This window comes from Uloborus diversus, chromosome 1 (assembly GCF_026930045.1).
Source record: "Uloborus diversus isolate 005 chromosome 1, Udiv.v.3.1, whole genome shotgun sequence".
Taxonomy (NCBI): domain Eukaryota; kingdom Metazoa; phylum Arthropoda; class Arachnida; order Araneae; family Uloboridae; genus Uloborus; species Uloborus diversus.
Window position 1 is genome coordinate 232,430,176 of NC_072731.1, and position 16,537 is coordinate 232,446,712.

A 16,537-nucleotide genomic window follows, 5' to 3' on the forward strand; every position below is an offset into this window, starting at 1 on the left:
AAACGGATTGAAAAATTCCCCGTTTCCATGTAAAAAGAGGTTTCCCATTGTACCAGAGAAAGCGGTTTTTACCCAGCATCCTTAGTAGGTAGTAGACGATCTTGTTTCGCGTAATGCATTCTGGGTAAAAACTCCGCTTTGACTCCAGAAGGAAGCAGGTGGTGAAAAATTCCACATATACCCCGCAAATAAGCGGAATGCGGTGAAAAGCAGGTTTTTTTCCGGGGTCGAAAGTGTCCATGGAAACAGCCCTAATGAGTAGGGTCCTGTGGTAACTTGTGATTGCGAAAAACATTATTTGAATTCAGAATTTAATTTTTTTTTTTTTTAATTCTTGCCTTTGTTTCAGACTTGCATTGTGAAGAGCTTTCCCCTCCAGAATTCGGAACCGTCAAGGTGACCGGTGAGTGCTTCGGAACCAGAGCCATTTACAGCTGCGAAGAAGGATACTACTTGTCTGGTCCGAGGGAGAGGGTGTGCCAAGGCGACGCCAAATGGAGCGGCCACAAACCGGAATGCAAGGTGAAAGGAGTCTGTGAGTAGATGTCAGAGAATTCTAGCAGTCAAATGAAAAATAAATAAATAAATAAAATGAACACTGAATGTTAGCATTTGGGAAGACCCGAGTCAAAATGACAGTTTTCGTTTTCATCATCCAGTGGTTTAATGACACACGTCCGTGCGTATGGGGCAGTATGCTGCCAAGAAACGTAATCTGGTAGATTTGTCAGCGTATCCAGAGGTTTAATAACACACATCCATGTTGATGGGCATGTTACCAAGAAACGTAATCTGGTAAATTTGTCAGCGTATCCAGTAGTTTAATAACACACAGTCCATGTGTAATGAGTATGCTACCAAGAAATGTAATGTGGTAAATTTGTCAGAAATCTTAAAATAACTGACTGATGATTCTGTTTTTGTTGCGACAGGTCGTTTGTGTTCTCAAGTTTTTTCAGCTCAATTTTTTTGTTTCGATTGCCAAAAATTTTTCTCAACGGAATTTCTTTTTTTCATTAACATATACAAACCGAATTATTTTTTCTTCTTCATTCTAGTTTGAACTTTTAGATGACACTTTAAACTTTTATTGTTTTCCATACGAACAAAAAGGAAAACAATAATAATAATTCCTTACAACCTTTCTTTCGCTTTTTGGTGGACATACCTATCGTTTGTATTTCGATAATTTCGCTGCTGCCATTCCCTTGTATAATATTTCACGTAGGCGTGAAGGTTTTACCTGGGGATATATTCCTCAAGTGGCTTAGAAAAAGGAAAATATAAAAAACGGTGGGGAAATCTCTCGCGTCAAAGCCGTTTTGGGCTGCAAGCAGGAACACAACAATTTGATTGATTGGTAAAAGTAGAAATTAAACTCGCAATCAAACAAAATAGTTTTAAGTATAGATCTTGTACAAAAAGGAGCGCCATTGTGAGGTCATGAAGTTTTAAAACATTAAAGTGAATGGAAACTATTGAAACATTTTATAGAGATATATAAATGGAATGGCTTCATATATATAAATAACGAATATATACATTTATGTGCATATATACATTGATATACATATATGAAACATGCCCTGAAAATTATTCATAATATTTTAATAATTGTGCAAATATGGGAATGGCATTCAAGATGAGAAAATTATATATAATATCAAAATAAAGTATAGTCATGTCCGAAAATTAAGGATAGTGCAAGTTAAGGAAAATAAGCGTCAGAGGCTACAGAAATATGACTTATTTTGTAAAGGCTATTTGTGAAACAAAAGGCTAAGAGCAAAAAAGATGCTAAGGGATTGATTATTAATAAAAAATGCAATTTTTGCTCCCGGGAGCAAACTACAAAAAATACCGAACAGTATGAAATAATTATATAATATAAAATTATCACTCTGATCTTTGGGAATATTACAATGCTCTCTGAAGTTCCCGCAGACATGTAGGAGGTGGTTAACTGGCTGCAACTCGCTGGCCAGGCGTGTCCCACTCATGGGTGATTAGATTTATGTCGATGAGAATGCTGGTGTTATCATCCACAAACACAGACTCTGCAATTGTGGCGCTCCGAAACAATCGTACATGTTAACGAATAAATACATTTGTGCTGAAAATTGAAATAATCAATTATCCAACATTTTGAAGAAGAAAAATTACACAAATTACTGCAGACACGTGTTTTGGTGTTACAAGGAACACCTTTTTCAATGCAAAGGCGTATGAGCTTCTGGATGAAAAGTCATCCGAGAATCCACCATGCTCCCGTCTGCCCATGCAGCACCCGCCCCCCCCCCACCCCCCAGTTATCCACCGTGTTGTTTTTCTCGGATGACTTTTCATCCAGAAGCTCATACTTCTTTGTATTGAAAAAGGTGTTCTTTGTAACACCGAAACACATGTCTGCAGCAATTTGCAATTTTTGTGCTTCAAAACGTTGGATAATTGAGTATTTTAAACGTACATGGTTTTCCAGTCTGATGTATCACCACGTAAAAAATCATTACACTCTTTGTGTCATAACTGTGCGATTGTTGCACTGAAAGGCATGTAGAACTCTTGCGAACAATTTTACTTCTATGCCAGTATTTCTTTTGTATTACTCTTCTTTCCTTCGCAAGCAGAAAAACTGGTACGATATTCGCATGGTCCTAAGTTAAAGAGTTAGACCAAACACAGAATTCATACTTAGAATAATTAAGAAACAAGAACAAATTGAGAAAAGATTTTTTCAAGAAAATGAATATGTGGGCCATTCAATGTAACGGAACGGGACATTTGGAGTAGTTTTGTGATTTGTTTTGCTTCATAAATACAAATAAAACAAGCTAGAAATTTTATTTTAGATTGTAACCGTAAGGATTTGTCATAAGAATTACGTAGATCATTAAAACTTATTGTTTTTAAGTAATATGAATTAATTCTCCCACCCCCCCCGACAAAACGGGACTTGTATATGTTCCGTTCCGTCACGGGCATTTTAATGGACGTCGTTCAATTATTCTTCTCTTTTATTTCAAACTGACTAACTTTTGATGTTCGATATAGTTCGTATGACAAATATTTACAGTTGCTATCAAAAATAAAATTTCTAGCTTGTTTTACTTGTATAGTTATAAAACAAAACCTAGTGACAAAACCACTCCAAATGTCCCGTATCGTCCCATGTAATGGCTCATATATATTGAAAATTAAAAGATAATCTAGTTTATGCTTGTGAATCATTCCCTTTTTTTCATATTAGGGAGGAAATAAGAAATTTGTTAAAATTTAACTTTTTAGTAGCTCTCTCTCTCTCTCTCCTCTATTTCCTAGTAACTCTTCAACAAAGAAGTAACTAATTATTATTCAATTTTCATGCAATTTTTTATTTTAGTTATTTTTTTAAAAATGAAGTGAGAGAATGTAAAAAACGTGACCTGGTTTGATGAGTACAAATTGATTACAAAGACACATTTTCAGCGACTTGAACACAAAAAATGCTCAGTGTTCTTCTGCACCGGCAGCTGTGAACTACCCAAACTATTTTATTCAATTTTATTGAGATTATGAGGGGTTGTTTAACTATTACGAGAGAATGACGCAACCTAAAAGGAACCAACTTGGAAATATTTGCGTGAAATTATTTGTAATAGAAATTTAAAGGAAATTGTTTTTTTTTTTAATTATTTAATGTTTTGAAATAGAGGATTAAGAAAATAAAAACGTGTGTTCATTTACTTTCAAATACTTTGTGTATATTTTTTAACTGCGAAGACCAGTAAGGGAAGAAAATTTTGGCGTATTAGTTTTACTTAAAATCTATTAAACATTAAAATTAGACATTTTAGTTTTGTTATCGTAAGAGAGACTATTCGCATTAGTATTTAAACACCTGCAAATAATTATGCATTAAAAATCTCCTAAATTATGACCAGGAAATGAAAATGATTGCTTTTAGGAGTTATTCAGATTGAAACACATAATTGTAGCTGTCGATGTTTCGATAAGTGTACAGAGTTTTGATCAACCCTTCACTTACAATATCAGTTAACCGAAAGTAAAATATAACCCTAGAATTCCCTATAAAAGCCAATAAATTATCTCTGAAAACCTTCATTACAGAAAAAGCTAACATATAGAAAACGGTGTAGTTAATAGCCAACAGTATAGTTTCACATGAGTTAAAACTATGTTTTATAGTAGAATGGTTACGTTGTTTTAAAACTGTTTTTGTATTTTGAGAAAAAAACACAACTTAAAACAAAATACAACTGTTAATTAAACAGTAATTGGCCACCTTATTAGAGTTATTGGACCTATTGTAAAATAATATTTTAAAAGAAACTTGAATAAAATAACTTAAATAATGATATGATTTTTCGGCGTATCCACATGTGCATTGAAACCTTCGAACAAAATATCCATTTTTAACATTCCTGCGCTCATTATCGCGAGTTTATCCCTGACGAAATTGCAAGGAGTCATTTACTATAACTTTCAGAAATTATTGTGAAAGTTATATGCCCCACCCTAAAATTGTTAGTTTGTACGAAGATATATTTTACATTCACCTCAAATTCATTTATTATGCAATCCATCTGTTTAATTTATATGATTTTAATAGTTCTACTACATTAAGTTCTTTTCAATTTCTCACATGTAAAAAGACTACTTGAAACGTTTTCTTAATAAAATCACCTGTTCTTGTTACGGCACTAAGAAATCGAAAATTACAAAACAAGGTAATAACCTTGCGCAAATCCGTTGAAATTTTTTAACACTTATTAAATATGCTGCCCTAACATATTTTCTTGCACCTGTCTTTTGACCAGCGGGTTGCTAGATTTTTAAAGTCAAAGTTGAAATACCCTATAACAATACCGTTTCCCGAATTATTTTTTACTTTGTGGTAGTGATACTGTTTCTGTATGTTCGATTTTGTGCATTCTTCACAGCCATGTGTGGATCTCCGCCACAAGTTCCCCATGCACGGCACAGCGCACCCTTGGACAAAGATGATTTTCCTATCGAAGCTGTGGTTCAGTACAATTGCTTCCCTGGATATGATCCAAAAGGATTCCCAAAGGCCAAATGCCTGCAATACAATGGAACAGCTCAATGGTTTGGACCTGATCTGCGATGTATACGTAAGCAAAAGTTTGCATTTTTTAAAACGAAACATTTGTGTAAAAATAGCTTTGCATGTCCATCAGTACAAAGACAGTTAATCTGGATCCTTCCCCCCTCTGATGTTTTGAAGTGCTGACACGAATGTAACATTTGAAAGAAGATAAATTTTTTTTTTTTTTCATATCTTGAAGGTGAACCCTTAGTCACGTTCATCAATGCGATGGTCCAGTTTCCACCCTGTACTCCACACGATAGTACTCTCAACGTTATTGAGAGCTAGTGTTGTCCTTGTGTAATTTTATCAGGGGGAGGGAGGGTATGTAAGATACCAAGTTTTCGTGCTCCCTTTGCCGCGTTATTCATCGTAACTGCTTAAATGGATAACGACTTAACGAGTGCTGTTAATATCGTTAACAGAATGATATTGAGAACAGAGTGGCAGAAACTAGAGAACTGCAATGATGTTTCTCATGTGACCAAGGGGCTTCACATAGTACACCTGTAAGATATGTAAATAGAACTTAATTTTTTTTTTTTACGATAACATTTCGAACCCCCAGAGGGAATTTAAAATCTCATTATACATTATTATTTGAGGAATTCCATTTCAGTAAAAGCATTAGTTGTTGCACAAAACAGCCTACAAAGACACCAAATATGTTAGGTCCTTGTTTCGTTGCATTAGTTCTATAAAGAGCTTGGGCGCATTCTATTTTTAGAAACCCACTTTTAAATCGTATAAATAGTGTCTTGTGAAATCTTCAAAATTTAGTAGCATTTAATAAAAGTAGAGTTCGTGCATGTTCTTCATTAGACATCATTCAATAAAACAAGGATGCAAGTCATTTGAAGCCTTTGTAGGCTGCTACATTGGATATGCCCTATTTCATATTGCTGTCCAAATAAGGAAATGGAATGACAAAATGTATCATCATACTCAAGGAAAAACTTCATTAAAAATAATTCAAACAGCAAAGTAAGAGTATGAGCTAGAAATTACGAAAAAGGTTTATATTTGCAGGTTTAAAAGGACTTGCCAGACACTTAGTTAATATATAAACTTTATATAACAATAACATAGATTGAAACCACAAATTATTTTATCTTATTATTTATAGTTTGAAACATTTATAAGAAGAACAAAATAAAACAATACTTAGCTTTTTTCATTTAACATACGAGAACATGAGTTAACTTTTGTTCTACTCTGACAGCACAAACAGCTATTGTCATTTGATAACGAAACTGAGTAACGCAAACTAAATGAAAATTCCAAGACCGTTTTCTTAAAATAGAAGTGTAAAATCAATTCCGTAATAACTGTCAACATCACCCTTGACTTTCGAGACAAGATACTAATTCTGATGTTTAGAAAATGCCGATACTCCCCCCTGCGTAAACAGGATGGGAGTTCGATATCGATTCTTTTAGATTTCATTAGTTGTTCCTACGTCGCGAGACGTCGCGGTTGTTTAAGCATATTCAACAGGCATGGTATCTTAGATTCCTGATGAGGCTTAATTTAATAACAGGAAAATTTGTCTCACATTCAGTTGACGGAGAAAGGTTAAAAGAGTCGCAGAAGGCTGGAGAGAGGCATTGTCAGCAACTAATTATTTGGGTTTTACTAACTATAAATGTTTCTGGGAGGATTGAAGATTCGGAGAACGGGGTGAAAAGTATCCTCATTCGAAGAAGTTTGGGTATTTTCAAAGTCGGGTGGATTGAAAGTTATAAATAATGTTTTTTTCTTGTTTTATTTTGTTTTAGTTTCCAGATTTTAACGCTCACTGAGTTGTTATTACTATTGTTGTTGTTATGAGCAAAGAAATATCTTCTGCAGCCGATAAGCAAATAATAGCGAATCGTTTTCTGTGTCAAAAGCTAATTTGGACGAACTTCAAAATGATCTATTAAAAGTTTTTTTTTTTTTTTTTAATATACATATTTGCTTTTAAATAGTAAACAGTACTTTAAAAGTAGTCAAGCTGCTGTTAAAATTCAGTAGAAAATTCCCGTTTACGTTCTAGCTATAATTTTAACTGATATTGTAATTCTATTGATATCATTGATGCAACAGTTGATGTTTTGAAAACATTAATAATCACAACGTTTAGCTCATTTCTAGGCTCTTACCGGCAGCAACAAAGACAGCAACTCCATCGCCCAGGTTCTTTTTTTTTTAAATTTATTTATTTTACTTTATTTATTTATTTTTTTGGGGGGGGAGGGAGATCGTAAGTAATTGCTAGTGTTGAACAATTTAATGTTTTTTCTTTTGGTCTGAAAATAAAATGAGCTCTTGTTTCTTAACACTAAAATAATGATTTTGAAGCGCATTTAATCGTTTCTACCTTCTTGGCTCAAAATTTTACAAATGAAATGTGCTTTTGCTGTTGTTACAGACGATTTATAAATGTGAGAGAAAAACTCAGAGCGAAACGTCACACATTATTTCCTGGCAAAGTTCCAGTATAAACACGGGTTTCCACCAATTTCATAAAAAAAAAAAGGTATATTTGCAAAAGTATCCTGGGCTGCTACGAATTTCATGAATGCAGATTTCACACTGATGTGAAACGTATTTTTACCTACCAATGTAAAAATATACTCAGCTTCTTTATTAAGTGTTACGCTTTTTTTGTTTCAGTCAAGGCTCTACTAAGTTGACTGAGCTCTACACGAGGATAAAATTCCGTCTCTGGTTATAGTAACATTACAGAAATTACAAGCGTATAAGTTGCTTGGTATTTGCTCGCATTTCTGCCGTAGCTTCGTTCGTATTTGCTTTAGAAGTCTACCTGGTAAATCAGGAAAGCTCCCCGAGCTGTGACTACTAACACAACTATATTTTTGTACTGTTCCTGATTTAATCCCCTAAAACAGAGCTGACTTTCATTTGGAAGGTTGCTAAGTTCATCAGAGAGGCTACAGGTAAATTTCAGGAAGATTGCTGATTTTTAGCGAAAACTTTAAGCCAGATTTGTTACTGGTTTAAATAGTGCTTAGTTACCCGTTGTTTTCCAGGAACGTTCTTGATTTTTTTTCTACAGTGCAAAGTAAAACAGGAAATTATGAAAGTAGTAAAAATGCTGCCATGAGAATCATTTATCAATAACTTAATGGGGTTGTTTCCTTTAGTCAAAAGTATTACTTTTAGTCACAGAAATTGATAGAATAAGCAAAAAAAATAAAGAAAAATTAATTTGACTTTTGGCATCTTGAATTCAAATTATGTTTTTCGCAATCACGAGTGTGTGTATGTATGCGTGTGTGTTTGCGTGTGGGGGTATGTGTGTTTGTGTGTAGGGTATATGTGTGTGTAGGCATGTGTGTTTGTGTCTGTGTGCTGTGATAAGTGTGTGGGTAGTTGTGCGTATGAATGTGTGTGTGTATGTATGAATGTGTATGTCGGCATATGTGTTGTACATAAAAAGTAGTCGAAAACTTTGTACTGCATAGTGAATAAAATATAACAACGTATATAAAGTACAAATTCAAAATGAAAAAAAATGAAAAAAGGTTAAAAAACACATATTGATTTTTATTCAATATGTGTTTGTGTCTGTGTGCAGGCATGAATGTGTGGGTAGTTGTGTGTATGTGTGTGTATGTATGCGTGTGTGTTTGTGTGTATGAGTTTGTGTGGTATGTGTTTGTGTGTGCAGGTGTGTATAGGTGTATGTGTTTGTGTATGTGCGCGTGTGTGTGTGTAGTTGTGTATGTATGCGCGTGTGTGTAGGACATGGAAGCAACCTGGAGACTGCTTTCGCTATAGGTGCAGCATCGTGAGGAGCCCGCCTGTCCACGGTGATGGTGCAGAGGGTGGCGTTCGGAATTTAAAATGATAGGACATCAAAAACAGTCAAATGAAAGCAATAAGCAATCGTGATTGCTCAAAAATACTTTCATTTTCCCAACGGTTATGTTTTAATTAATTTTTTAAATGTCCAATTTTTTTGACAAGACGTGGTCTTTATGACGTCACAAATGATGTCCTTTCGCGCATTTTTCACTGCGTTTCCACGTTATGATAATCAAGCAGTGAATTAAAAATTGCCTCTACGCTTGCTATCAACCATATTGTTGCCAGTACACGTGAGTAACGATGCGAAATAAATATTGTGCTCTTCAAAATGGCAACAGTGAATGACATTCATCATTTGTGATGTCATCGGCAGAAGCGTTAAACAATGAAAGCGCACCGATTAAAGTATTTTTTTTTAAATATTAAACTTAGTCAAATTATTTAAAAAACGGTCAGATCCTATGTTTTTAAGCATGCTCTTTCAGAAAAAAAATCTTTTAAAATTTTGGAAACGACGCCATTGAGAAAATTCAGTTAATACAAGTAATATAAAGGTGATAACAAATCATATTTAATAGAACTTTTAAAAAATTAAAGAAACTTTTCCATAATAACTATAAATTATTCAAGGATTTTATAAGTCACACAACAACTCTTCTAAATGACAAAAATTAATTATTTTAACAATGTAACCAGTGTGAAAGAGAGATGTCTGAGTTCTCAAAGATTAATAGTTGCTTTGGGAGAAAGTAAAACGGGGTAGAAAAACCCAAATATTCATGAACGTGACATTTCCATAGTAACAAGAACTAGATAGTTCGCTAAAAAGCAGACTTGAAATTATTTCTACATAAATTATACGCTAATTAAGACGAAAATTTAATCCTTTCATTAAGCAGAATTAAAAACTTTGTTGCATTTTATTGCTTTAATTAGTAAAATAATTATTATTCAGTAGCACAATTATTTACGAAAAACTGCGCAATTAAACTGCTACAATCAAAAACGTCAACAATTAAATGCAATAATTCCAACATATTTTCAGTAAACAGTTCTTTGATTAAGCTATGTGTGTACGTGTAAGACCGATACTATCTTCGATTACTTTTATTCTTTACTAGTGGTACCCGCACAGCTTTGCCCGTAATAGAAAATTAAAAGGTCATTTGGTTCGCCTACATATTTACAAATAATGTGTGGTGAATTTTCTCGCCAATTGGCTTGTGCCCATGATACGGTTCCACGTTATGATAATTTCGTAATTTACTCGTTCATCTTATGATAATTTTGTTCTTAAAATTTTAATAGAAAAAGAACTACATCGAATTTTCGAAAAATCGCTCCAAGATGCACACCCCCATGCTACAAACTAACTTTGTGCCAAATTTCATGAAAATCGGCGGAACGGTCTAGGCGCTATGCGAGTCACAGAGATCCAGACATCCAGCTTTGTTATTAGTAAGGAAAGCATATAATATATGGTAACTGAAGTAAGAAAGGAATATATTGGTTTGAAATGTATCGAGGTATTGTGTAGAGAGGGAGAGGAGGTCCGAACAGAGAGACTTTCAGCTTTATTATTAGTCAAGATGGTCTGGTATTATATAATTTTGCTTGTATCAACCTCATTTTTACTTCCTTTTGCATAGTAAAGTGAGTAATGTAATAGCAAAAAAATTTTCACAGAAATTTCGGAGTAAATTTCAGTTTTGCTCACCCTTGAATAAATGTTGAGAGGTTTCTTTCGATCCGTCCGCACATGCATATGTTTCCAAAAACGTATGGACGACCGATTTAAATCATTTGGACGATACCCGAATTAATTATCTCGAGTTTTCTCGTGACGTTTGTATGAAAGTATGTATGTACGTGTGTATCTCGCAAAATTCAAAAATGGTATGCCGTAGAAAGTTAGAATTTGGTATGTAGACCTTGAATAAGATCTAACTGTGCCTCTCTGGATTTGGCTGCTTTCGAAGGTTTCAAAAGGGATCTTCTACACGTTTTTAGGGGCAAATCAGTGTAAACTTAAACGCAAACTTTAGTGATGTTATAATTTTACAACCACTAGGCAATATTTTTTAAAGGTTTTGTTCGCCAAGTTTTTGTCGCCAGCTTGGCGGCATACAGCCCCGTTGATGACAATTTTGGAACAAAAATGGTTTTTTAACTTTAGTTATAATTTAGCGATATTCCGATATTAAGTGAGGAAATAGTTGAATGATGTTAAAATTATCGATACTTGGAAAATGAATCTCTGTAAAACGTTTTTGCATCGTTTTTCAACAAACTAGGGGTGTAATTAGTTAACGTGTTTTCTTGTTCACTAAGGCACTATTATATTGTATTGTATTTTTATTCTTCACACAAGTTTAAAAAATTTTAGGTCATAGATAAGAAAAAAAACATTACTCTTCTTTTTATTTGAAATTACAATTCTCGACACTTTTCCGTTACAGGTACGTCACTTGACTTGGCGATTTTTTTACTTCCTCATTCTAAGCGAGAATAGTAAAGTAACTTTGACGAAGTCACGATGTTTGCTCCTGTTTTTCTGATTTAACATTTAAATATGACGTTATGAATAATGAATAGTCAACGACTGATTTGCTATTTTGCTTTCTTTTTTTAAAACTTTTTGACAAATCTTTATAATCTAACTTGGTTTGTTTGTTACTTGGTAGCTTATTTTACGGTTAATAGCGTAGTTTTAAATAACCTTTTAATGCTCTTAATCAGTAGATTATAAGCATGTTCTTACTTTACAGCAAGAAGCTGTGGGCCTTTGGGAAACATAGAACATGGAAGAAGAGAAGGAAACACTTTCACCTTCACCAGTAGAGTTACTTACCATTGCGATGTTGGCTTCGAACTGGTGGGCCGAGCTCACAGGTACTGCCAATCCAATGGACAGTGGAGCGCCGTGCTACCCTCCTGCAGACGTAAGTATAGCGATGTCGAGCGCGTGAACAAATTTGAGTGCATGCGTTTTCGAAAAATATTTTTCTTGTTTGTTTTTGATGCTATTTTATTAATAAACTAGCTGCATTGCCCGGATTTGCACGGTCTACCTCTAAAAAAAAGTTATGTCAAGTGACGCGTGTTCAACAATCAGGCTTCAATTAGAAGAAAAAAATCTGTAAAATTCCCATCAGAACAACTATTCTTAAATAAAGAAAACGTCAAGTCAAAAATTCTCGAATAAATTAAATGCAACCCGTCCATAAATACGACTAAAATCCTTAAAGAAAAAAAAAAGAAGAAAGAAGATAAATCGCCAAATAATAATCAAAAGGGAAAATTTTTATCTCAAAACAAATCCAAAATTTTATTTAGTCACAGTTGAGAAAACAAATGTGGCAGCCTTCTGAATTGTTTTCCCGCCAATTTAAAATGAGTTTGTCCAAACAATAAATTTGGCATAAAATTTCTATTCCATTAGGTTTAAAGATGCTTTTTAATTTCTTCCCAGTGCCTTTTTTTTTTTTTTTTTTGAAGTTCGAAGCAACTGAACGAACTTTATGGGTGCTTTTCGCGGGCTTTCGAATAGGACCTGAATTAAAGAAATCGGATAATTATTTCGGGTAGAAAGAGCCATTTAATGCCATTTTCGGGCTTTAAAATTAAAATTCTAACTGTTCGGTTCTTTTTTTGGCGTTCGAAAAATCCCCTACGTTCCTTCTCGGGTGCCCAAGTATCTCCCTACCAAATTTGGTCCAGATCCGACGTAAACGGTGGATTTGTATAGGGAACATACACGCACACACATATTCTCTGTTTTATTTTTATAGATTTTTCCTCAAATATACAGTAGAACGTCAAAAACACAAACGCACATTTTAAAACTCTGTCAGCCGAATTTCAGTGATTTTTTATAGGAATTTAAGTCAATATTTCCTTACAGATATAATTAAACTTTCCTTGCATAACGTTGATATATTTTCCACAAGTTAATTTTCTTTTTCTAATTGTCGTGCAACGGTTCCATATAAAGTATACATTGAACTGTAAATATATTTATTTTTTGAGAGTTAACTTTAAGTTACATATTGAAGAGTTACTGTATTGTATGGAATGTATATACATTGTACAAGGTACAACCACTTCATTCGATAATTGACATAAGATTCTCCCAAATGGGAATTCCTAGCAATTTGAAAATTCAAACTACTTGTGGTCGCCTATTGATATGATTAAGTAAAGAAATCTTCCAGCCAATGCTGTAATAATTAATACAGCATAAGAATTCCTCCTTCCTTTTTTTTGACATTTGAAAATATTTACAACTATATCCTTTGATTTATAGAACGTTTTCAGAGTGAAATAACAAAAGTTCTAATTTATGACATTATTCCTGGATTTACCCGTTAGGAACCAGGCAGGGTCGATGCAATTATCCACTGCAAAATATTTATGGCTACAGTCGGACAGCGTATTATGTTTTATCTCTAAGTTGCAGCTCAACCAAATTACTCTTCCGCCGCTTCAAGTAATGAATTCTCAAGAAAACATTTTTTTTTTGGTTCAAAAATGTTTTCCAAAACAATTGTTTTTACAAATAAATGAATACAGAGAAAACTATTAAATGAATTGGAAGTTATAATGATTGCAAAACTAAATACAGAATGTTTAGATAAAATGGTGAGGTTTCAAACGTAGACGTTTCTAAAAGTAAGAATGGTACGAAAACGAAAATTTTTTTTATTAAATTTAATATTATTCTAAAGATATTTTTCGTGTCCTTCTCCGATATCACAGCAGCTGTAATCAAAACGTTTGCCGTACATGTTGCAGCACGAACGCAATCACCGTAACAATTACTGCAATGATCCAATATCACATGGTATAAAATCTGTTGGCCTAGGGGAGACAATCATGAAATGCTAAACCACCTCTCTTGATCGCCATTTTGACTAACTGAATAATAAATAACGAGTTAAAGAGATACAGTAATTCGCAGAGATATTTAGCGGTATACAAATGAAACTTTCATTCAACCTCCACCGGAGGGCTTTAGATCTAATAGTCTCAACTCAGTAGCCTCACCATTCTTTTGAATCACCTTGTGTTAAAATGTATAAATCAGTTGCTTTTTTAAAAAAATAACAATTTTGACGAGTGATGGTGAAATCATAATGGTATTTCTTTACTACGGATATATTAAACATTTCGCTTCACTGTTACTTTCGCCAACTTTAACTGTCTGATTAAAACGTTTAGGATACATTGCTTCACTCTCTAGCTGTTCCAAATCGTCCTTTAGCAAACCCAAATGCATTCATTAAACTAAAAAAGGAAAAAGACTTTTTGCCTCAGCAGTTTTCGAATGATATTGTACACCGCAACATCAAAAAATACAGCATCACAGAAAAAAAGATTTTGGTACATTTCTTAAATTGACAACTGTCTTTCTAACGGTGCATATCTTATACTAATTACGTTTTTCTAATAGCTATGTGTTCTTACAGTAGAGTGCATTTTTCCTATAGAGTTTATTTCAATAACCTGCGTACTTAATTGCAAAATTGCTCTCCCTCGTGCCTCAAACGTTGTAGAAGGTTGTAGAAAGCAACCTTTTGTCATATTATCCTGCATTTAATCTTCGATTTTAGGACACATGGCTATTTGTGCGTTGCGGTTAGTTTAACATTGTATAGAACTGATTTTACGTTGAAAAATCCCAGTATACATTGAAACACATTCACATCACTTTGATTCAGAAAAACTGGACCAGTTGTCTGAATGTGCCTTAAGATATCCCGAATGGGCTCCGTTGAAAAGAAAGTATACTGAAAATGGCTCGGAATCCGTAAAATATGTTTCCCGCTCAGCATCTTTCTTAACTTTAAGCCCAGAAACGCGTTTGAAAATAGATTGGGGAAACATTCGAGAACAGATTAGGAACGTATTTCAGCACACTTGTAAAATAACTGCCTTCTTTCGCAGAAATGTAATTTCAACAACTTTCTTTAATTAGTCAATGGAATCTGTCAATATGATATGACTAGAAATTCTGTCGTAATGAGTCGGTGTCGTTTGGTGGTACGAATGCCGCCAACAAAATGCCGCTTACCTGCTCAAAGACCATATATTATCCGGTGGTTGTTGTCATCTGCCCGCCAGATTGCTATAAATTTATCAACCCGTATTATTACTCGTATAATAAAAAGAGTATTCCTTAAGTGCTCTTGAAACGGTGGTCATATTTGGATTCAGATGACCATTTTACATAAGAATCAGCAAGAATTATGTCAGAAGAATTTTGAAGACATGTTTTTGCCGCACAGTGTTATTGAAGAAGTCCGGACTCTTCAGCCCCTCCCTCCCCCATTGCGACGCCTTTGTTTTACAATGTGCTTGAATTATTTTTGATCCTGTGCTGCATATGCTTCGCATATCGCCTCAGAGCAGCAGTAGGATATCTTGCTGTTGTTTTCAGGCTTAGATGCGTTAGAGTTGTTTTGAAGCGACGATATGTGTACGAACTGTGTTCAGGAATGACAAAAAAGGAAGAGATATGTAAATAAAAAAGTAATGAATAAATAAATAATGACCAATCATATCACAAATGTAGCGATTCATCTTTTTTCTTGCCATTGAAGTTAATTTGAAATTTTTGATAATGTTTTGCGGTTTATCATGCAAATTTTTATATTAACAATAATGAAGTTTATTTTTTTTAATTTGATACTTTTTGGCCTTCGTGGCTTTATTTGGTGCAGTTACTTCAAGATTTTTCTGAAATATTTAGGGGAGAGTGATGTACCTTTTGGGACACTTTTCATATTTTAGTTTTTAGCATCACTTATTTAAATCAAATTTGAAACCTAAAATTCACATTAAAATACCCCAACATATTTCCCTACAATATATATATATATATATATATATATATATATATATATATATATATATATATATATTAATTCAGACAGTTTGAAAATAAAATACTGCCAGCCATTTAAAGTAAGAATTCCAAATTGTCCAAAGGCACGACAACCTATTGCACTTTGGGGCATATTCTGTTGTATCATGGACGCTCATCGTGATTCAGGAAATAGCCAATGGGCAATTCCACGGCATTTTTGACATTTATGTAGAGTCCGTAACGTGACCTTTTTTGCCATAACTTTTTAATTTACTGTTTGATTAGCATATTATTTTATTTTGATCTTTTCCTACCAACACACCAGCTCAAATTAAAATAATTTGCAAATCAAGCTGTAAATTAAAACGTTATGGCAAAAAAAGTTCACGTTACGGACTCTACATAATGTCCAAAATACCGTGGAATGCCCCATATATTTAAACCAGTTTTTCACCCAAAAACAAAAAAAATTTTTCATGGTGATGAATTAAATTATGAATTATGAATAATAAATTAAAAAATTATTGTCTAACATTAAATGTGTTTCAAGACCACATCAGATCAGAACATTTTTCCATGTTCCTAAACACATTTTAATTGTTAAGGACCATGCATATGTTGTACCTTGGAACGTGTCCTAAGGTGCAATATGTTTGGCGGTCCCGAGGTACAATCACCACATCGTGTAAAAAATAAAATAAAATAGTGGCAATCTAGATACACTATTATTATTTTCTCATAACCAA

At 33.7% G+C, this 16,537-nt stretch overlaps 1 protein-coding gene across 1 annotated transcript in view; it reads left to right on the forward strand.

Moving 5' to 3' along the window:
- LOC129219273 (sushi, von Willebrand factor type A, EGF and pentraxin domain-containing protein 1-like) overlaps positions 1-16,537 on the forward strand; it is a 370,742-nt gene that overhangs the window by 222,472 nt on the left and 131,733 nt on the right. The window contains exons 3-5 of the mRNA XM_054853606.1: positions 350-535; positions 4,941-5,132; positions 11,692-11,865. Of these exons, the coding sequence (XP_054709581.1) occupies positions 350-535; positions 4,941-5,132; positions 11,692-11,865 (552 nt within the window). The remainder of the gene's footprint in view (positions 1-349; positions 536-4,940; positions 5,133-11,691; positions 11,866-16,537) is intronic.